The sequence below is a fragment of the Neovison vison genome, chromosome 9, assembly GCF_020171115.1.
Source record: "Neovison vison isolate M4711 chromosome 9, ASM_NN_V1, whole genome shotgun sequence".
In the NCBI taxonomy this organism is placed as follows: Eukaryota; Metazoa; Chordata; class Mammalia; order Carnivora; family Mustelidae; genus Neogale; species Neogale vison.
In genome coordinates this window covers 10700698-10722574 of record NC_058099.1, presented here as the reverse complement: position 1 = coordinate 10722574, position 21877 = coordinate 10700698, and the positions used below count along the sequence as shown (strand labels likewise).

At 54.0% G+C, this 21877-nt stretch overlaps 1 protein-coding gene across 1 annotated transcript; it reads left to right on the top strand.

The window, feature by feature from the left end:
* Positions 1-1046: 1046 nt before the first annotated feature.
* Positions 1047-20506, top strand: LHX2 (LIM homeobox 2). Its single transcript, XM_044264227.1, has 5 exons — positions 1047-1166; positions 2648-2850; positions 3802-4205; positions 9893-10098; positions 19799-20506. The coding sequence occupies exons 1-5, from the start codon at positions 1047-1049 to the stop codon at positions 20084-20086; spliced, it is 1221 nt and encodes a 406-aa protein (XP_044120162.1). The 3' UTR covers positions 20087-20506.
* The last annotated feature ends 1371 nt before the right edge of the window (positions 20507-21877 follow it).

The window sequence follows — 21877 nt, the reverse complement described above, 5'->3', positions numbered from 1 at the left end:
GTTCGTAGCTTAAAAACTCCAAAACCCGCGCTCTCCCTCCTCCCTCCCTTCCTCCGCCCCCTCCCTCCAGCCTTGCCCACCAGCTCCCACCATCTCGTCGCTCCTCTCCTCCTCCTGCTTCTCCCCTCCCTCTCGGGTCTCCCGCCTTCCCGGAGCACGCGCTGCTAGGACCCGGGGTGCTGGGCGGCCAATGGCGCGGCGGCAGGACGTGATGTAAGGCGCGGCTGTAGAAAAGGCGCGGACGCTTGGCTGGCGCGGACGGCAGAGCCGGGGCTGGGCTCGGCGCGCTCTTGGAGAGCATTGCGCGCGGCTGGGCCCGCGGCCGGCGGCTCCTCCTCCCACTCTGCTCCTCCTCCTTTTTCTCCTCCTCCTCCTCCTCCTCCACCTCCTCCTCCACCTCCTCCTCCTCCTCCTCCACCTCCTCCTCCACCTCCTCCTCCTCCTCCTCTTCCTCCTCCTCTTCAATTCTCTCGGTGTGTCGGCTCGGCTCGCTGGCTTCGGAGAAACCCGTACTACAGTCGCCGACCCAACGCCTAAGCGGGTCGCCTAGGGCTGGGGGCGCACCCCAGGGAGGGGAGAGGTCCAGGCAGCTGGGCCGCCGCGGGCACCTAGCCGTTCCCGAGTGAGACCCGACCGCAGCCGTCGCCGCCTCGGGCAGAGTTTGCGCTCCTGCTTTGCGCCCGGGGCGCTGAAGCCGGGCGGGCGATGCCCGCGGCGTGAAAGCGCCCGCGGCGGGCGCCGACCTCTGCCCCTGTCTTCCCCCTTCCCGCCCCCCCCTCCGCCCCGTGCCCTTGTGACCCTGGCTTTGGCGCCGCCGCCCAGGCGCCCCGCGATGTAGCTGCCCCTGTGCCTCGGCGGGAGGCGTCCTGGCCCGCGGGCGCCCGGGGCCCAGAGCCCGGCCTGGGGGCGCAGCCGAGCTCGGGCGGGGCCGGGGCCGCGGTGGCGATGCACCGGGCCCGTTAGCGCCGGGAGCGCCAGGCAGCTGAGGCGGGGGGCAAGCCCTCCCGCGGAGGAGCCGCGCCCCCGGCCCCGCCGGTCCCGCCGCGATGCTGTTCCACAGTCTGTCGGGCCCCGAGGTGCACGGGGTCATCGACGAGATGGACCGCAGGGCCAAGAGCGAGGCTCCCGCCATCAGCTCCGCCATCGACCGCGGCGACACGGAGACGGTAGGCGCACGGCTGCGGGGTCGGGTCTGAAAGCTGGGACGGGGCCGGGTCGGTCCGCGCTTCTGCTCTCCGAAGTTTGGGGGCACTTTGGGGAGCGTCCTTCGTGCCGCACGGGACTGGGCGCAGGGGATCCGCGGACAGGATGCAAGGCCCGTAGCTCCCGGCTCGGGGGAAACCCGGCTGCTGGGGCAGAGAAGGGAAACAAGGTTTAAACCGAAATTGCAGACCCCAAGGGTGCAAGAGAGCATTTCTCCCGAAGTGGGAGCGAAGTCCTACCCGTGTCCCGGGATAGCTCTCTTCTCACTGCACCGGGCCCTCTGGTCGCCAGCTCCGCGTTCCCCTCCACCGACTCGGCTGTAGCTGCTGGCGGCGCCGCCTGCGGCGCCGGGAAGGGCGAACCAAACGGGAGCACTGGGGCTTCAGCCGGCGTGGGCTGCTCCCCTCCCGCCTCCTGGCAATCGGAGTTCCCTCTCCAGCACAATTTCAGGGGTGCAAGTCTTCGGGGCGGGCGCTTTTCGTTGATCCTGTCCCTGGCCTCCTGGCCGGCCTGACCTGGCCAGGCCAGGGCTCGCAGTTAAGGCTCTGGCCTGGCTCTTGTGGAAGGAGAGTCCGTTTGGATCTCCACACCTGGCTTTGCCAGCCCAGCCCCAAATAGCCAGTTCCTCACCTCAGACTTCCCAGGGGGCCCGGCGAGCAACGCTATCCAAGCCGGGCTCAGAAGTGACCTTTAGAGGCTGAGGAGGTAGGGAGCACGGCCCAAGCTTCTCCACTTGGAAGGCAAGAGCAGCAGCCTCAGTGCCTCCAGCTTTGAGCTCTTCTTTCTCAGCCTGTCCTGGCCTCAGAGACTTTGAGGGTGCCCCTGTACTCCGCTCAGCATCTCCCAGGACAAGAGGGCCTCAGCTCCGGGGTCCCAAGGTGGTGGAGGGGCAGGGGTGGCTGTGACCTGTCCTGGCTTGAACCTTTGGCATAAGGATCCAGAGATCACTGGGGCTCAGGCTGGGAACTCTATGCATCTCCCAGAGGCGTCTGTGTAGAGGGTGACTTAATGGTCATCCTACCCCTTTCCTGGGGCCCAGCAGAGTGGCTCTTTTAAGAAACAGTTTTTGAGGGAGTTTTTGGAGGGCTTGACCGGAGTAGCCACTGCTGCCCCAGCCCTCAAAAACAGCCCAAGCCTTTCTGGGAAAAGGGCAGAGGGGCCAGGAAGGGGGAGAACTAAGGAGGGAGATCCGTCCAGGCCAGCAGCCAGGCCTGGGCCTCTGGCTGGCCCGGCCTGTGTGGGCGGGCCTGGGTTCTGAGCCTCCTGAATATGGGCCTTTTGGGGGTGGAGGAAGGGCACCGCACTCCCCGGCGGCCCTCTCTGCGTTTAGGGCTGGCCGGAGCCTCGGAGGGAGCTGCGGGTGCCCGTTTCCCCGCGGCGGCAGCCGTGGCGGAGTCGCAGGCTGACGCAGGCGCCGCGGTCTCCCGCCTCCCTCCCTCCGCAGACCATGCCGTCCATCAGCAGTGACCGCGCCGCGCTCTGTGCCGGCTGCGGGGGCAAGATCTCAGACCGCTACTACCTGCTGGCGGTGGACAAGCAGTGGCACATGCGTTGCCTCAAGTGCTGCGAGTGCAAACTCAACCTGGAGTCCGAGCTCACCTGTTTCAGCAAGGACGGAAGCATCTACTGCAAGGAAGACTACTACAGGTAGCCCCCCACCCGGGGACCCCCTCTGCCCTGCAGCACCCTCAGACATAACCTGGACCCCCGCTCCAGTCTCAGGGGAGGGCTCCCTTCCTAGCCCCCCCGCCCTTCCCGTTCTCCAAGCCAGGACACATCAGGTGACAACTTTTCGAAATTTGAGGGAACTCTGGAAAGGTCTGGGAAGTACAGGGACCCAGAGAAAAGAGCCCAGGTCTGAGCTCAGGCACAGAAATAGCCTTGGGTGGGTGGGAGGGGGTCTGTGCTCCCCTCTCCCTTTGAAGTTTCTTGTGGGTCAAGTGGATGGAACAGAAACGGGCACACACACACACCCTCCCTAAACCCAGGCAGCCTGGGCTGGTGTGGGGCAAAGCTGGAAAGGAGAGCTGGAGGAACAGCTGGGTGCATTTCCGGGTCTTTCGTGGACCTGGGAGTGAGAGCTGCCTATAGGGTTAAAGACCCAGAGTCACTAACAGGCTCCAAGTTTGTTTCTCCTCTCTGGTTTAGGGTTAGGGTCTGTTTATTATTATTTTTCTTTCTCTCTCTCTCTCTCTCTCTCCCTTCCTCTGTCTTTCCCCATCTCCTTGTTTCTCCCAAATTACAAAGGTCTGTAGGATTCTCAGGCACGGGTGTGGAGGGCAGGGGTGAAGGATGAGAAGGGCTAAGGGGGCAGCCCCCCCTCCCTGGTCCCTAAGCAAAGGCTTTCCTGGGGCTTGCTCATGCTCTGGGTAAAGGAGAAGAGTTGTGGACATGAATATGGTTAAGGGAAACTATATTTCAGGGTAGGACAAGACCTCGGCCAGAATCTAGTTCCCTCTTCCTCCATCGTCCAACTTAAGGCTGGTCCCCATCTTAAGGAAGCGATTTCCCCCAGTGGCAGCAGCGGCACCTGGAGGAGGGATCTGGGGGGTACCCAACCGTGTGTCCCCACAGTCCCTCCCTCGATGGTCCCTACAGGCGGTTCTCTGTGCAGCGCTGCGCCCGCTGCCACCTGGGCATCTCAGCCTCGGAGATGGTGATGCGTGCCCGGGACTTGGTTTATCACCTCAACTGCTTCACCTGCACCACGTGTAACAAGATGCTGACCACGGGTGACCACTTCGGCATGAAGGACAGCCTGGTCTACTGCCGCTTGCACTTCGAGGCGCTGCTGCAGGGCGAGTACCCCGCTCACTTCAACCATGCCGACGTGGCGGCGGCCGCAGCTGCAGCAGCCGCAGCCAAGAGCGCTGGGCTGGGTGCGGCCGGGGCCAACCCGCTGGGTCTTCCCTACTACAACGGCGTGGGCACGGTGCAGAAGGGGCGGCCGAGGAAGCGCAAGAGCCCGGGCCCAGGGGCAGACCTGGCAGCCTACAACGCTGGTGAGTGCGAGGCGCCCGGAGCGCCCCCATCGGGTTGGGAGAAAGTGTGTGGCTTGGACTGTGTGGAGCTGGAGTGAATCTCAGTGTGATTTATCTCTATCTATACACTCTGCGCACTCTAGTCCTTAGGTCCTCCAGTGCCTAAGCACCAGACGAGCGGGCAGAAGCGACACGAGGTTCCTCGGCTCCAGCCTGTGCGTCCTCGGCTGGAGTGGGAGGAGAAGCTGCATTAGAGCTTTACTGACCCCGGTGCAGAGCCTTGTCGCTGAGAAATTTTTCAGAGGCAGCTTTTCAGTTCGGGCCTTTCCCCCACTTTGCTGGTCAGAAAGTGCAAGGACAGAGAAAGCAAGGTGGAGCCGAGACACCACACTGGGTTGGCAGGGCCGAGGCCGGGAGCTGGGGCGATGGATGAACTATTGGGGGCAGGACAGCAAGGGTCCCAAGAGAAAGGACTGGCGGCGTCCTGGGGGACCAGGGGCTCTGCCTGGCGTTTGGCCCGGTTCTGTGAAATGTCCTGAGGGCAGTAGGATCCGGAAACTTGGGTCCAGGACCCTTAGGAACAAGGGCTGGTCGCTGAGCTCCGTCCGATCATCCTGCTCCACCAGGTCTTGGTTTTCCCCGGGTTCCTTCCTCCAAGCTCCAGGCGCTGGTTTGAGAGAGGCAACCTTAGGAAGCCGGCACCCGGGGATGAGACCGGAGTAGGCCTGGCCGTGTGCGCGGAGTAGGGTGGAGGGCTCGTTTCACATTTCCGGCATCTTTGAACCCCCGGCCATTCCAGGAGAGGCTCTGCCCCCTCCGGCGCCCCTCCCCACTCAGGACAGCTGCAGAGGTTCTGGGGCCCGGCAAATTGAACCCTCAACATCTGCCCGACGTCTGCAAGGCCGGGAAAGGTTTATGACTCCCCGGGCTTCTGAACTAGATAGAGTTTATTTGCAATTATTTTCTTCCCTTCATTTGCGGCAGAATCGGATTCGAAGGTTTTTGTTTTCTTCCTCCTTTTCCCCTTCCTCTAACGCACAGTGGAAAACAAAACAAAACAAAAACCCAGGACAGTAGGGAGAGGGCAGCTGCGGGAAGGAAGTCAGGGTTATTTTGATCTTTAAAAATCTGAGCTGGCTGGGGAGGAAAATTCAGCGGGAGTGTGTGTGGGGGGGTCCCCTGTTCGCTCCAACGAAGTTGCTTGTTGGAAGGTGGATGGACGTATGTGTCTCGGTGTGCGGAGCTGGGAGGAAAATGCAGCCCGCTGTCTGGTGGATGGTGAAGTGGCTGCGGGCAGGTCTGTGGCAGCAGATTAAAGATTTGTTGACGGTTCAACCAGAGATGCCAGCTCTCTAAGATTTCCACCCCTCATCTCTCACCACCCTGAAAATAGACTAAACGGAGTCCAGGCCAGGTCCCCCAAAACAAAGCCCTGTCTATTTGTCAAATGGGACCGGCCCCCAGTAGGTAGCAGCAGGCGAGGCGCCTCAGCCCCAGGGCACATGGTGAGTGGGATCGTGTTTTTCTAGCGCGCAGCTCAGCCACTGGGTTTGGAATAGGAAGGTAGAAGGGCACAGAAATTTATTTGTGCTTTTTGCTGCTCAGCCGCCTTCCCTGGCGAGGTCTGGCGGCACCGAGTGAGATGTGGCTGGAGACAGAGTTTCAAGGGACCTGGAGCCTCTACCAGACATTGCTCGCCCATGCCATCCCCTTGTTTTTTTCTCTGACCCCTCTCTCTTTTTTCCTTTCGACTCTCTCGATCCCCCTTTCTGGCTCTCTCTGTCCTTCTGTGTGTTTTGTGTCTCCGTTTCCCTGTTTTGGTCTTTTTTTTTTTTTTTTTTCCTCCTCGGCCCGCGCGCGCGCGCGCGTCTCTAGCCTTGGCTCCGGCGATAGAAACCACGCACCGCGCGCCCGCGGTGGCTGTGCCGCTAGCTTATTCGGGGATCCCGGGACCAGGTTGGGGAAAGGGGACGCCTTCCTGGACGCGCCCGGGCCCGGGCCGGGCCTCCCCAAGTCTGGCTCCGGTTCTCCTTCCTCCCCTCCCGGCACCGGCAGGAGAGGAATGGCCTCAGTGTGGGCCGCGGGGCCGCCGGCGCTGGAAAGGGGGCGACTGCGCTGGAAAGGGTGCGACTGCGGGTGATGTGTCTGAGCAGGAGTCTGTGTGCGTGTGTGCGCGTTTCTGAGTATGAGGACGAGCGCTATTGGTGTGCGTGTCCCACACCCAAGGGCCCAGCCACCCCGACACCTCCTTGCAAAGCCCTTGGCTCTGCGGGCCAGTCCAGGGCGGTGGGCTCGGGCAGCACGGGGTGGGCCGCCGTCGGTGCTCCCAGCCCGCCGCGGAGGGAAGGGCAGCCAAAGCCGTGGGGCCGCAGGGTTGGAAAGTCCTTCCGGGGCGGTGGCCACGGCAGCCCTCCTCTGGAGGCCCCTCCGTGCGCAGCCCCGGCCGCAGAGGCAGAACTGAAACCTCCCCCCACCCCTGAGCGTGGCCGCCCGCCGGCCTGGGGCGCAGACGAGGCGCTCTGAGCCCGCGAGGGGCCCGGGCCACGCACTTTGCACCGGGGGTTTGTCCGCCACGGCTGCGGGAGTCCCGCGCGGACCGGCCGGACGCCCGGGCCTCCCCCAGCCCCAGCTTTTTGTGTGTGTGCCTGGCGGCGTAATTACTGATTTGATTCCAATCCATTATTTAGACAATTGAACCTACAATCTCGTCTTTAGTAAAATGAGGCGAAGTCAGATTTGATTACAGGTTCAGTCCCAGCGACAAGAGCTCGAAACCCGATGGGTTAATAACAGATCACGAGTAAATTATTCATGATTTTACGAGCTCTTTAGCTCCATTGAATCGGCCTAATTGAGAGGAAAAAAAAAAAAAAAAGGGAGAGAGAAAGCCCGGTCCTCCCCCTCCCCTCGGCCCCTCGCTCCTCCCCAGATCCGATCTGGGGGAATCTCGGCCGGCTGGGGCGTGGGGGACGGGAGTGAGGGCGCCCTGGGTACCGGACAAATCTGGGCCCAACGGCCACTTCCAGGCCGCCCTCACTTCCCCGGCGCAGCTCCCCACCCGGCCGCTGGCCTGCATGGCCTCCCAGGCTTGGGCTAGCTCCTTTTTCCCCTCCCATCCTTTCCCCTTCTCCCCTTTTCGCCACTCCCCAGCCAGTAACGGCTTCAGAATAGGCTTTCCTGAGGGGACCTAGTTTCTTTGAGACCCGGAATTCAGTTCCTTAACCTGGACCCCCCACCACACATTCCCCTCTTTATCCGGGCCTCGCTGTCCCCTCAGGCTCTCTGTCTCTCTGGATTTCTTTCTGTCTTTGTAGCTTTCTCTCTCTCCCATTCTTTCCCCATCTCCACTGCTTCCCTTTCCTCTGTCTCTCCTCTCTTTTTTCCTGGCTCTGTCCATCTTCCCTCCCTACCCCCTCTTCTTTACTCTCTTTTCCTTCTCTCTCTTTCTACCTCTGTCTCTTTCTCTCCTTTCTGTGCCCTTTCTCTCTCCCTCCCCCAAATCACCTCCCCCCCCCACAGATCTAGGCCACACTTGGGGCACATCCCTTGGGTGCATGGGGCGCCAGGGTCCCCACGGAGCTCATTAACAGCAGCAAGGCCCAGGCGGGGACTGGGCAGAGGGATGGGCCCAGAGATCCCCTGTGGGGAGGCCTGCCCCACCCCCCGTGGAGCTGGGGACAGGGGCAAGATGAGGGTCGCTCCCTGCAGTGGGGGCAGGGCAGTTTCCATGGATTCCGTTTGGAGTCATTTTCTGATCCCTTTTTACATTGCTGGACTGCATTCTTCACTCTGAGTGCTTTCAGTGGGAGTACAGCCCTGGTGGGGGACCTGGGTGCCTGGGTGCATGTGGGAAGGGACCCTTTAGTAGCCACTCACTGACAGCTTCAAGGTTAGTGACAAGACCAGCATCTTGTGAATTCTTTCTATAAGGGACAGCTCCTCACCTGAGCAGTGGGTGGAGTAGGTCACCAGGAAATCTGGAGTACTTCTGAAGCGGTTTTGCCAGATTAAGCGCAGGACGCCCAGTTAAATTTGAATTGCAAGTAAACAACAAATAAATTTTTAGTGAAGTGTATCCAATACAATATTTGAATTTTAAATAAACAAATAATAATTTTTTAGTGCAAGCATGTCCACTGCAATATTTGAATTTTAGGTAAACAACGAATCAATTGTATAGGTATGTCCCATGCAAAATTAGAGGCATACTTATACTAAGAAATTGTTCGTTGTTTATTTGAAATTCAGATTTAACTGGACAACCTGCATTTTTACTTGCCAAACCTGGCAGCTCTATTAGGGACATATGATGGGGCATAAGATACATTCCTAGCTGTCTGCTTTAGGGGACTGAATTGATCTCTTATGAGATTTTTCCCAAAGTAAGACCTTACATGTAGGATGGCTCAGGATGCGATGAAGGAATCTTGGAGAGGAGTCCTTCATGTCCCCATCAGGCACCAGGTTGCCAAGTAACTTTCTGAGGCCTTAGATTTGCAGCCCTGTCCCTCACCCCCATTGCCTTCCAGGCGTTGGCAGCCCGGCCCCAGCTGGGCCCCTTCTGGATGGGGACTGGTTCCCCCAAAGAGCCATGCTTCATCTTTGCCTGCCTTTGTGGTGCAGTGGAAGGAACAGGGCAAGGACTGCAGTGTTGAATCTAGGCTCAGCCCTTACCAGTGGTGAGGCCGTGTACACATGGCTTCATTTCCCTTAGCATTCGTTTCCTCATCTCAGAAATGAGATGAATAGCAGTAGCCAACTCTTGGAGCAGTAGTGAAGGCTCCATGATATATGCAAAGCCAAAAGCATACCCTAGGTGTCAGATACATGTTAATTTCTTCCTCCAACTTCCTTCTCTTTCCGGCTAGAATTTTGCCACTCTGTGAGATTTCTAGAGATCGCTTCACCTCCCTGCCTCGTTCAGCCAGTCTGTCTAACCGGGAAGCAAGTGCTTCCCCAGGGCAGGAGGAGAGGAATAAACTACAAAATAGAGTTTCCAACCTTGGCCCAGTGCCCATGGCTCGAGGTCAGCCAGAACTTCAGGACTGGGGAACTGATGAGGGTGAAATCAAAGTTGAGTGGAGAGAGGTCAGTCATAGACTTTCAGATGCCCACCCAAACCCTGGGGCGGGGGTGGGGGGGTTGGGGGGTGGGGTGGGGGTGGGGGTGGGGAGAGACTGGGGACAGCCTCCTTCCTTAGGGAGTGCAGGGGGAAACCGGAAGAGTGTTGGCCAGGGAGCCCTGTGCACTGCTCTGTCCCCAGTCAAGTGATTTCCCTTTCTGAGCCTCAGTTTCAACATCTGTAAAAAGGAGGAAATAGTGCCAGGCTAATAGGGTCGTTTTAAGGATTCAGTGAAAATATGGGAGGCCTTTAAACACATCACCTGGACTTGAATAAGCCATCACCAAGTTGTAGCTGTTGTTCTTCATGACTCAGAATGGTTTTTGGGAATCTCTTATAGCTGGGTTTGAAGCCGGCATTTACTGGCTGAGAGACCCTGGGCAGGCAGGTGGCTCTCTGGGAGCCTCAAATTCTCCTATAAATCTATCCAGTGGGAATAATATTGTCATCTCAGCGTGGTGCGAGCCATGCAGAGTGATCCTGGAGCTAGAAACTTTTGGTGGCAGGTGGGGCGGGGCTGAACCAGGCCGTGTAGCGGGGCAGGTCAGGAGGTTCACCTGCCGCCTTCTGCGTGTCCCCTCCCCAGCGCTGAGCTGCAACGAGAACGACGCGGAGCACCTGGACCGCGACCAGCCGTACCCCAGCAGCCAGAAGACAAAGCGCATGCGCACCTCCTTCAAGCACCACCAGCTTCGGACCATGAAGTCTTACTTTGCCATTAACCACAACCCCGACGCCAAGGACTTGAAGCAGCTTGCGCAAAAGACTGGCCTCACCAAGCGGGTCCTCCAGGTCAGCTGGGCCGTGGCGGGGGCTGAGGGTTGGGACATGTGGAGAGGAACCTCACAGCGGTGTGGCCCATGGCCTTGGAAGGACCTTCCTCTCCCACCCCCACCCCGCTGCGTGCGCTTCCCTTTGTCCTTCTCTGCTTTTCCTCCATCTCTTCAGTCTCTAGCTGGTTTTCAGGGTTGTGGGTTCTTTTCCCTCTCTACCTCTTTTTCCATTTTTGTCTTAATTTTTCTAGTTTGTGTATGCCTGTCTCTGTCCTCACTGTCTCCACACCTAGCCTCTTTTCTTTCTTATAAACAGTTCTTCGTTGCCCTTTATTACTTAGGTGACACTCAAAGTGTTCATGGAGTAAAAGGCTCAAGCATTTCAGAAAAATCCAGAGCATCCCTGGCTGCCAGTCCAGAAAATCGCACCAGCTGTGTACTCCTTTTGCGTCATGCCCCTCACTCGTCCTTTCTAGTTTCTCTGTGGGTCTCTCTCTAGATTTTTCATCTCTTTGTTATTTCTTAGACTCTCCTGGAAGCAAGGTTTGGGAGGGGGGATGTGGACCGACCCCCTGGGTGGACCGGGGAAACTGGAAGCAGATGGCTCCTCTGAAACTGAGCAGAATTGCACCTGAGGGTGCTTTCTGCATAGAGAGGCCCCAGAGCTTTTACCAGATTCTCGAAGGGTCTGTCCGTACCTCAAAGATGTTAAGAAACATAGTTTGGGGGGTCCCAGGCTCCTGCATGACCCAAATTCATGGCAGAGATTTGGGCCACCACTTCTCAAATGGTCAGCTCCTCCTCTTATTCATGTCACCGTCCTGGGCAAGTCATTAAACTCCTCTGAGTCTCAGTTTCCACATATGTAAAAAACAGGCACAAGAAATTATCTATACCTCCGGCTTATTCAAGAAACCGTCGGGATAACATAAGGGTCCAGGACAGCGGCTGACCTTTAACTGCTCAGTGGATGATAGCTAAGAGTAACGTTAACTAGATTGAAAAACTAAGTGGTATTAACCAATATGAATGATTATTCTGGTCACTGGACTTCAGTTTTCCTATCTGTACAACCATAAGGTAGGGGAGGATATCTTTCTTTTCTTTCTTTCTTTCTTTTTTTTTTTTTAAAAAGATTTTATTTATTTATTTGACAGAGAGATCACAAGTAGGCAGAGAGGCAGGCAGAGAGAGGGGGGGAAACAGGCTCCCTGCAGAGCAGAGAGCCCGACATGGGCTTGATCCCAGGACCCTGGGACCGTGACCGGAGCCGAAGGCAGAGGCTTAACCCACTGAGCCACCCAGGTGCCCCGGATATCTTTCTTTATAGCACAGTTTAACCAACTTAGTCCTTGCAATGTGTGGTCGTAGGGAGAGCAAAGTACATTTTGGGGTAAGCAAATCAAGAGATGAAGATCTGACCGAGGTCTCACGACAGGAGGAGGGATGCTGGGATTCGAGTCCAGGCCAGTCTGATTTATCCTCCAGCCCCATGTCATTGGGGACTGAGCGCTGTGGGACTGGGACGCTGAGGGGGTGAGCGTGAGGAGGGTGGACACCCTAGGTGCGAGTCTGTGGCGGGGGGGGGGGCGGGGGATAGAATTTGGGGCGTGTTGGCAGTGGCGAGATGGGACTGTGACTCTGGCGCTGGTCGGTGGATCCCCGGGGAGCTGGGAGTCCCGGCCCAAAGCAGGATTGGTCCCACTGCCCCCACCCCTGCGCAAAGCTCAAGGTTCTGGGGCAGCTTGGTCTCTGGCGGGCTCGGAGACGTAAAGGAGGCGAGGGCTGGCCAATGGGACGCTGATGCGCCGCTCTGGGCCCGCCCCCTACTCTGCGTGGGCCCCGCCCTTCCCATTTGGGTCCCTTTTGCCTGCGGGTCTCTTTGTCCTGGCCTTGACAAGGGGCAAGGACGTTGCCGCGCCCAGCGGAGCCTCCGATCCCCCTTGCCCGTTTCCCTCAGACTTTGCGTCCTTGGGTTACGTCCCAGATCCCTCCTTGGCACCCCCGCCATTCCTCATGAGCAAATTTGGTCATCTGCCTCTTCTCTGGTTAGTAGGATACTTTGTCCCTTCCCCTGTAGGGAACCCTTTAGGGCAAGTTGGTGAGGGCCATTCAGTGAAACAAGCCCTGGGAGCAGGCCAGGGCAGGAGTGAAGCAGAGTTTAGCTCAGGAGGACTTGCTTTTAGTTCTGGCCCTCGGCTCCCTGGCTGTGCCTCTTGAACAGATCAGTTACCCTCTCTGAGTCATAGCGTTCTCACCTGTAAAATGGGCACCATTGGGGCATGTGCCTCTCCCAGTTATCCTGATTCAATGATAATGAGTAAATGCTCATAGCTGAGTCTGAATCTGGTTGAGGAGTCGTACTCTGTTGGCCTTTGAGGCAGGAGGCTTACTTGGTTCCCTGATTTAGGAACAATCAGGTTCCCAGTCTAGTTGTCTCTCATTCTTTCATCTGACCAAATATCTATTGGCACCAGGGGTTGAGGACACAGAGATGAATGACTCACAGTCCCAGTCCTGAAGAAATTCACCCTCTTAACGTTAGAAACAGACCTACATTCAGTTTCCCCCTAGTGTGATCTGTTGGGAGGTGGGTTCTGGGGGAGACCGGAGAAAACTAATTGTTCTTTGGGTGAGGAGGTTCCCCGGAGGGACCTGGGCAAACACTTGCCCTGTGTCTTCCTCTCCTAGAATCCTGAGCCAGCCTGCTCATACCTGTATGCCCCCTCTACCATGGGAAGTCAGAAAAGCCAGAGGCCAAGAACTAGTTGAGGGAGGAAAGCCCTGACAGTTAGGGGGTGTCTCCACATCAGTAAATGTCGGAGAGCACTACTGGTTGTCAGGCACGTTCAAAGGTCTGTGAAACACATTTGCTCACTGGGTTCTCACTGTCAGACATCTGATAACCTCCTCCTCGATGTACAGATGAGAACATTGAGGCCCAGATGATTTCCACTTGCCCCAAGTCATGCGTTGCTATAAGTAGCAGAGCTGGATCCAAATCCAAGCCTGTCTCTGGGCAATGCATGTGGCTCTTTCTCCACTCAGCCAGCCTAGCAGTGACTGACTCTGACTGAGTATCATCATGGGCTTGTATGTTGTTGAGGGGGGCAGTGGTCACACCCGTAAGGCAGCCCAGACGACCGCTCTCCCTCTTCTCAGACCTCCAGAGCTCCCGCGCTGATCTTTAATATCCCCTAACAGCCCGACTGCTCATGATTAGGCCGCATTTTGCGAAGCTCTCATCTGCCACTGATGCGCCAGCTGGGGGAGGTGGGATGGGAGCCTTTGGGGACCAGGCAGGTAGTGGTGTGGTTTTGGAAGGTAACAGACTGGTTCAGGTCCTTTGGGACTAACAAGCAGTGCGATTTGGGCACTTACCATCTCTCTGAGCCTGATTCCTTATCTGTGGAACAAAGATAATAATGGTTTGCGTCTTGAGAATTCTTGAGCATTGAGACAATGACTAGAGGAAGCCTCCAGCGAAGTGCTTCGTGGTGTAAAGTAGGTGCCCAGGAAGTGGTTCTGGTCTACGCTAGCTCAGTGGCACTAAGCCTTGGGTGCCCCCTGGAGGTTGTGGTCCCGGTTCACCCTTCAGAGAGGGTCTCTAGGCAGGGGCAGGTTGAGATGGAGGCTGTGTTCTCAAAGGGGATTGATAGAGGGTGTGTGTGTGTGTGTGTGTGTGTGTGTGTGTGTGTGTCCCAGGCAGTGTGTGTTGTGTAGGGGCGTTCTGGGCTGTTCCTGAATCTGTTATGCTTAAGTACCTCCAATACAGTAGGCCTGGGCTGCCGTATCCCCTGCTGGAATTCGGCATCCGCTGATGTAAGGTCCAGGCCCAGCTCTCCCACTTACTCTCTGAGCCATATTGAGCTAGTGACTTAACCTCTCTGAGCCCCGGTGGCCTCGGCTATAAAATGGGGATGATCGTAATATTCATTAGGTGTTTGCAAGGAGTAGATGAGATGACTTCAAGTATGTTTTATAAAATATGGATTCGGGACTCAGTGCACATGAACTTCACACACACTTACACAGTACGGTTCAGCCAACCAACCTCTCTTGCACTCATTAAAAAAAATTTAATTATCTTTATTTTGCAGATGAAGAAACTGAGGTTCAGGGAGACTAGAGACCCTTGCTCTCAGTCCCACAGCTAGTAAGTGATGAAACCAAGAGTCAGGCCCAGATCTGTCTTGATTCCACAGCTCTTTCCGGTGTAGCCCAGTGTAGGGAGTGCGACCTTCTTGCCTTGGATCGAGCTGTAGAAAGCAGTAGCAGAGATGGAGAGAAAAGAAGGGGTGGGTCGCAGAGGCTGTGTCTTGGGAGCAGAGCAGAAATCTTGTGGTAGAGCCGTTAAGTGCAGAAAAAGTACTCAAAATTATCACCAGCAATGGCAGGGCCACTGCAGTTCTCACCCCCCACCCACGAGCAGAGTGACTGGGAGAGAGAATGGACCCTTGTACAGATGTCCACGAAGACGTTAGGCTTTGCAAATGCTTGGAGACCATTCCTCAACACACAGATGCCTCTTCGAGTTGCCTGTCTTCCTTCCTGGGGAAGGGTCGGGAAGGCAGAATCGGCCCCGGGCTTGGGGACGGGGGTGGTGAGCTGATTGCTCTGGATGGGTGAAAGTGTCCGTAGTGTTTCCTGGTATGACTTCGAAAGAAAATACCTTTTAACCTCCGACAGTTTACAAACAATCTTGGGATGACTGGTTAGTTGTCACTAACTTGTGTGAGCACACAGGAACTGAGAATGCTAGCTGTCCTCTATTCACTCATTTATTCAACAAATAACTGACCTTCGGTCTTGTTCTGGGTGGGGTGTGACCCAGACAGTGAGAGGGACCTGCTAGATCTGGAGCAGGAGCTACGATCCAGAAGGCAGACAGATGTGCAACAAATAATTACAAATGGCAATAATGTTAGTGCTTACCTTGTAAGGCACTAATGAGTTACTATGTGCAAAATGCTTAGAACCTTCCGGAGACGACGCCTGGTTCTTAACAAATAATATTTGTTATTATGACTTTATGGGGTTGCTGTACCAGAGGACATATACTCTTTATTTTTTATTTATTTTTTTGAAGGTCAAGCAAAGCTTTATTTCTCTTTATTTTTTTAAGATTTTATTTTATTATTATTATTTTTTAGATTTTTATTTATTTATTTGACAGATAGAGATCACAAGTAGACAGAGAGGCAGGCAGAGAGAGAAGGAGGGGAAGCAGGCTCCCTGATGAGCAGAGAGCCCGATGTGGGGCTCGATCCCAGGACCCTGGGATCATGACCTGAGCTGAAGGCAGAGGCTTTAACCCACTGAGCCACCCAGGTGCCCCTTAAGATTTTATTTTTAAATGATCTCTACATCCAGTATGGGGCTTGAACCCACAATCCCAAGATCAAGAGTCATGCGCTCAACCGACTGAGTCAGCCAGGCGCTCCAGGACATATTCTTTTTATTCTTTTTTCCTCACATCCCATTCATCACAAGACATTAGCCCCACAACCGCCTGGAGTGTCTGTGTCGTGACTTCCGCTTACCTCATCTGGTCAGACACTTTAGATGCGGCCATTGGTTTGATGTTATTAAAAATGCCATGATGTAAAAATGAAATCTTAAATAAAAGAAAAAAAGGAGGGGGACCATGCTGGCTGACTCAGTCGGTAGAGCATGATTCTTGATCTCAGGGTTGTGGGTTTGAGCCCCGTGTTGGGTGTAGAGATCACTTAAATAAAATCTTACTATTTTAATTTTTTTTTAAGATTGTTTATTTTAGAGAGAGAGAGTATGTGCGTGCATGTGTGTTGGGGGGCAAAGGAGAGGAAGAGAATCTCCAGCAGACTCCCCGCTGAGCGCATAGCATACCCCAAGAGGCCCAATTCCAAGACCCCGAGATCATGATCTGAGCCAAAACCAAGAGTCGGATGCTCTATTGACTGAGCCACTCGTCACTCCCCAAAATAAAATCTTTTTTTTAAAAAAAAGTGGCAGAAAGGACATCTTTGTCCTAAGATTTTATCTTAGGGCTATTTTCCTTAGTGACCCAGGAAGGGAGTTTTGAGGCAGAACACAGTCTGCAGGGCCAGTGGGTGTCTGAGAAGGGGTATGTGGCAGTGTGAGCCTCTTCATCCACCCGGGACTTATTGGGGATCCCCTGGGCACCAGGCTATGGGACTCCCTACAGATGAAGAAGGGGGCTGTCAGTTTAAGCAGATGGGCGGGTGAAGCGGGTCATCTTCTGACGTCTGCCCTGGGATCTCCAGCCTGTCAGAACCCTGAGAGGCCATAGAGATGGTGCGCTGTCATCCTACCCTCTCATTGTATGGGCAGGGAAACTGAGGCAGTCCCCGAGGTAGGGGACCAGCACAAGGTCGCTGGGCGGGTCAGTAGCAGAGCTGGAACTGGAAGCCGCATTTGGCGCTTTTCCCACTGCACCGCAGTTGCTTCTGTGTTTATTTTCTCGCTCAGGATCACGTGGTAGGGAGAGCATGGACTTTTCAATGGCAGATATCCCTACATTCCAGTCTCAGCGCCGCCTCTGTGTGACCCTGGGCAAGTGACTTCACCTCTCAGAGCCTCTCTGGTTTTAAATCTGGATGAAGGGGGGACGACGATGGTAGCCCGTGCTTGGCTTTTCCCGGAGCTGACCGGGGACATCACACATTATAGGGCAGCGTAGTGCCTGGCACACAAAGGTCCATCAGTGTTATCTATCATTACTACTTTTTTTTTTTTAAATTTTATTTAAAAAAAAAAAGATTTTATTTACTTATTTATTTGACACAGAGAGAGAGCACAAGCAGGGGGAGCAGCAGGCAGAAAGAGAGGGAGACGCAGGCTCCCCGCCGAGCAGGGAGCCCAGTTTGGGGCTCCATCCCAGGACAGGAGCGCAGGCAGACGCCCAACTGACTGAGCCACCCAGATGCCCCTCTGTCATTACTACTATGAATTCAACACACGTTACTCATTCTTCCCCTTTGCCAGTCCCTGTACCATGTCCCAGGGACACAAAGATGACTTAGACAGGGGCCCTGCTCCAACAGCCACTTGGGAGGGGACTTTTGGGAGAGAGTTCTGGTGAAACCCTGTGGAAGGTGAAAACCAGGCCCAGGACGAAACCCCGCAGCAGCCTGGCTTTGGGTTGCCTTGTTGATTTCATCTGCCAGATTCCCAGTGCCTCAGATTGGGTAAAGCAGAGAAGGCAGTTGGGGAAGATGGTGTCATTGTTTACAAACCACTGTTAGGGGCAACAGCGGGAGAAATAGCTAACAGCTGGCAGCTAACTGGTTCCAGCCTGTCCCCAGGGCTTGGAGCCCTGGACCTAGGAGCCCGTACCGCCCTCAGGGCTCCTTGCTCCAGCTACTGCTTGGAGAGACACACGCAGGCCGGGACAGCGGCAGAGGGTGGCACCGAGGCTTCAGTCTTCCGTGTTAGACCTGACGTGAGATTGGGAAGTTCCTGCCTCTCTGTTGGTTTTTATCATTGGCCATTCCCTGGGCCTGAGGGACAGAGTCTCATACCTGCAGAAGGGAAGTCCTCCCTACCCTAAGAAGAGCAGGTTGTCAGTGGTCTTAGAAACACTGTACTTACCTGCAGGCCTCCAGAAGAGGTGATGGGCTCGCTTTGGGCAGAAGGCCAGGGAAAATGTGCTTTTTTTCCTGGAAGACACAGCATGCGGGGGAAAGAGCTTTGTTTCCTGACCTCACAATGTCTGAGTCTCTCCTTAGGATTCTCATGGATGTGCCTTTTTTTTTTTTTTTTAAGATTTCATTTATTTATTTGACAAAGACACATGGTGAGAGAGGGAACACAAGCAAGAAGTGGGAGTGGGAGAAGCAGGAAGCCCGAAGCAGGGATCATGACCTGAGATGAAGGCAGATGCCTAACAACTGAGCCACCCAGGTGCTCCAGAATGTGCTTATTATTTGAGCCCAAATCTTCTCAGGCCACCAGAAAGGCTCATTGGACACCACAGACCCCGATAGGGGGGTGGTCCCCAAGGGAGGGCGGGGCCAGGATTCAGCCCTTCCCACCCATGCCTGAGACACTGGGAAGACAGGCAGATGCAGGCACATCTGGAAATATGCAACTGGACACCCTAGAATCTGTAGAATTCTCTAAGGTCCTTTGTTTTATGGGGAGGCTTCTGGCGGGTGTTTTTCTCATGCAAAGGGAAGTGATGGGGCCCTGCCTTTGGGCTTTTTTTCTTTGGGAGATACAACTACCCCCCCATCCCCACTCCTTCCACACCCCCCAACCGGATATCCTAGGCCTCGCTCAAAATATTTTGAGGACCTCTGGGTTCCACCAGATCTCTCTGTGCAGTTAGACTGGACTCCAGTAACTGGGGGGGGGGGGTGTGGGGGGTTGAGCTATGAAGATGAGTTTCTGTGTATGTCTTTCTGAGTGTGTACAGGCTTGTGTGCAAAGGTGCGGGTGTAGAGGGATGTGCGTGTCTATGGGCACAGAAAAATGAAAGTAAATATTCTCTCTTTTTGGTATTCTTTGCATTCCAAACTCAGTTCTGACTGCACAACGCACCCACCTCTCTCATAAATGATACTGGGGCGTGGCCGATTTGGAGAAGGAATTCGCAGGTCATCACCTCCCTGGACTGGCTTTAATCCAGGGGGCTCCGTCCACCCCACCCTGAAACCTAAAACCCCCTGGGGGTCCAGGATAGCCAGTGGCTTCTCCCCTGACTGGCGGCGGGGAGTAGGACTGCTGTCTCTTTCTTCCTCAAAGTAACTCTTTATTGACTGATTCCTTCTTGACACCACTCTGGTATTTCCCACTTTCTGACCACGAAGCACTTTCAAAATTGTACCAACGAGAACTTACGGGATCTATTGCCTGCTTAAACGCAACTGCCAAGGGGGGAAAAAAGAATCTCTCAACCATTGTGAAAAATGTTTCGGTTTGTGCACACCTTCTGGAACAGCACTGTCCAATAGAAATGAAACGTGAGCCACATGTGGATTTTTCCATTTTAAGTTTTTTAGCAGCCACATTCCAAACACAAAAAGAATCCAGCAAAATTAATTTTAAGAACATGTTTTATTTAGCCCAATATATCTACAATGTTATCATTTCAACACGTAACCAGCATAAACAATAATACTGAGATAGCCTACCTTCTTTTTCTCCATACCGAGTCTTCAGATCTATTTCCATGTTTTCCCCTACAAAGGGACCACTTCGTGGCTTGTCCCATTTCAAGTGTTCAGTAGCCGCTGGTGGCTAGTGGCTACCAGACTGGAGAGTGCTGCTCAGCTCTAGAACCTTCTAACAGAAAGGGAAACCCAGTACTAGCCATTAGAGAAAAGGAAATTTTTATTTTATTAAGAGCAAAAATTGCCAGCCCTGGGGCACCTGGGTGTCTCAGTCGTTGGGCGTCTGCCTTTTGGCTCAAGTCCTGATCCCAGGGTCCTGAGGTCCAGCCCCGCATCAGGCTCCCTGCTCAGCTGGAGGCCTACTTCTTCCTCTCCCACTCCCCCTGCTTGTGTTCCCTCTCTTGCTGGGTCTCTCTCTGTCAAATGAATAAATAAAATCTTAAAAAAAAAAAATGCCAGCCCACCCTTTTTTTAATCCCCCTTTCTGCAAAAGCCTGATTAGCATCTGGGCAGGGGAGGGAGGGAGGAGGAGGCTCTGCAGCTCTCCAGATCATGCCTCCCTTCTCCTAACCAGTGCTTCTCTCTCTCTCTTGCCCCACGCAGGTCTGGTTTCAGAATGCTAGGGCCAAGTTCAGGCGCAACCTCTTACGGCAGGAAAACACGGGTGTGGACAAGTCGACAGAGGCAGCGTTGCAGACGGGGACGCCATCGGGGCCGGCCTCGGAGCTCTCCAACGCCTCGCTTAGCCCCTCCAGCACACCCACCACCCTCACAGACTTGACCAGCCCGGCCCTGCCAACTGTGACGTCCGTCTTAACTTCTGTGCCTGGCAACCTGGAGGGCCACGAGCCTCATAGCCCCTCACAAACGACTCTCACCAACCTTTTCTAGTGACTCACGCCCTCCCCTCCCCCCACAATTTCTTTAAAAAAGAAATTATCTTTAGTTGAATTCCAAGTGTATTTTAAAATAGAGGCTTTGAGCAACTAACTAACCACATTTTAGGATCTCGCCTGGAAACAGAGGAAGAAAATAATTGTGTGTCCCGCTAATGCAGCGGTGTGGACTTGAGGAATTACTTGGAAAATCTATCTGCAACACAACATTTGTGTCACTGTACAGTTTTGTGGACTGAGCGAGGAAAAACAACAAATAATTTAAGTTGGCTAGAGCTTCTGTATTTTCAAAGACTGCCACGTGCCTTAGGAATACTGTTTTATCTCCATACTTTGGATGACTTGTTCATTTTTCTCTCCCTCTTTTTCTCTCTGTATATTTATGACCAGAGCAAAAATGTTAAAAAAAAAAAAAAAAAAAAAGTTTGTTACTTTGAATAGTCCTAAAAAAAAAAAAAAAAAAAAAAACGAAAAATCAAACCCCCTCCAACGGTCGCTTTGTTGTTTTAGAATTTTAAGGTGGAAGTCTGTTCGAATATCAGAATTTGTAAAATCTAACCAGTAATAAAACCACTTATTGAAACTAGTTGGTGCTGCTGCTGTTTGGTGGGGTGTAAAATTCACAGGACTTATGGGTCTTACAGAAGCCCAGACGTAAATCCCAGGGTCTTCTCTCTCTCTCTCTTTTTTTTTTTTTTAAAGATTTTATTTATTTGACAGAGACACAGTGAGAGAGGAAACACAAGCAGGGGAAGTGGGAGAGGGAGAAGCAGGCTTCCCACTGAGCGGGGACCCCGATGTGGGGCTCGACCCCAGGACACTGGGATCATGACTTGAGCTGAAGGCAGAAGCTTAACGACCAAGCCAACCAGGTGCTCCCCGGGGTCTTCTCTTATTTAATATTTATTTTTAATACATGTGGGGCCCCCACATCAGTGCCAGGCTTTGGGCTGCCTGTTGAAATCTGGAGATTTCTTGCCATCAAGGGAGTGGAGGCAAGCACAGAAGAGATCACCTTAACATGGACTACATGATCTGTGCCAAGTGGAGAGTACGTCAACGAAGTACCATTAGTTCATTTATTTGTTCTTTCGAGTATTAAATTAAGTATGCTCTGCTGAATACTTGTGATGGAGGTAAAAACCTTATCACACCTGCCTTATCTGCTCTTGTTTGGGCTAGAAGGGTGTGTCAGGCATTGAGGAAGGCAGCCCCTCTGAGGAGTGAATGCTGTCACAAAAGGGCAGCTTAAACCTAATTTTTCTAATGAAGTAAAAAAAAAAATTTAATTTCCCAAGAGGGCAAAAGCAAATGAATTTGACTTCTTTACTACAGCTTCAGGCAACCTCAGAAACCCACAGAAAGGACACATCCAGGAAGGACAGAGGATTAGAAGCAGGCAGAATGAGATTGGAATCTCTACTGTTGCAGTAAGAGCTAAGGGAAGTCACGTCACTTCTGTGAGCCTCCGTTTTCCTCAGCTGGAAGAAGATAATGGCCTTTACAGATAGTTCTAATGAAAATGAGGCAAGGTGTGCCGAAGGGTCAATGGAGGGCCTGGCATATGGTGGAGGCTCACTATGTCTTGCTGAGTCACAGGTGACTCATAACGATGTTGCAGGTGGAGAGCAGGAATGTGTGTATCAAGGCATCGCCCATCATGGTTGAATGCATCAAGCAGGTGTGAGGGCATATTAAGCAGGGGTATATTACACCCCTAATTTCTTGCTCTGAACCCTGCTGCAGAGCACTGTTACCAGCTTCACTGAATGCCAGTAGTTACCTA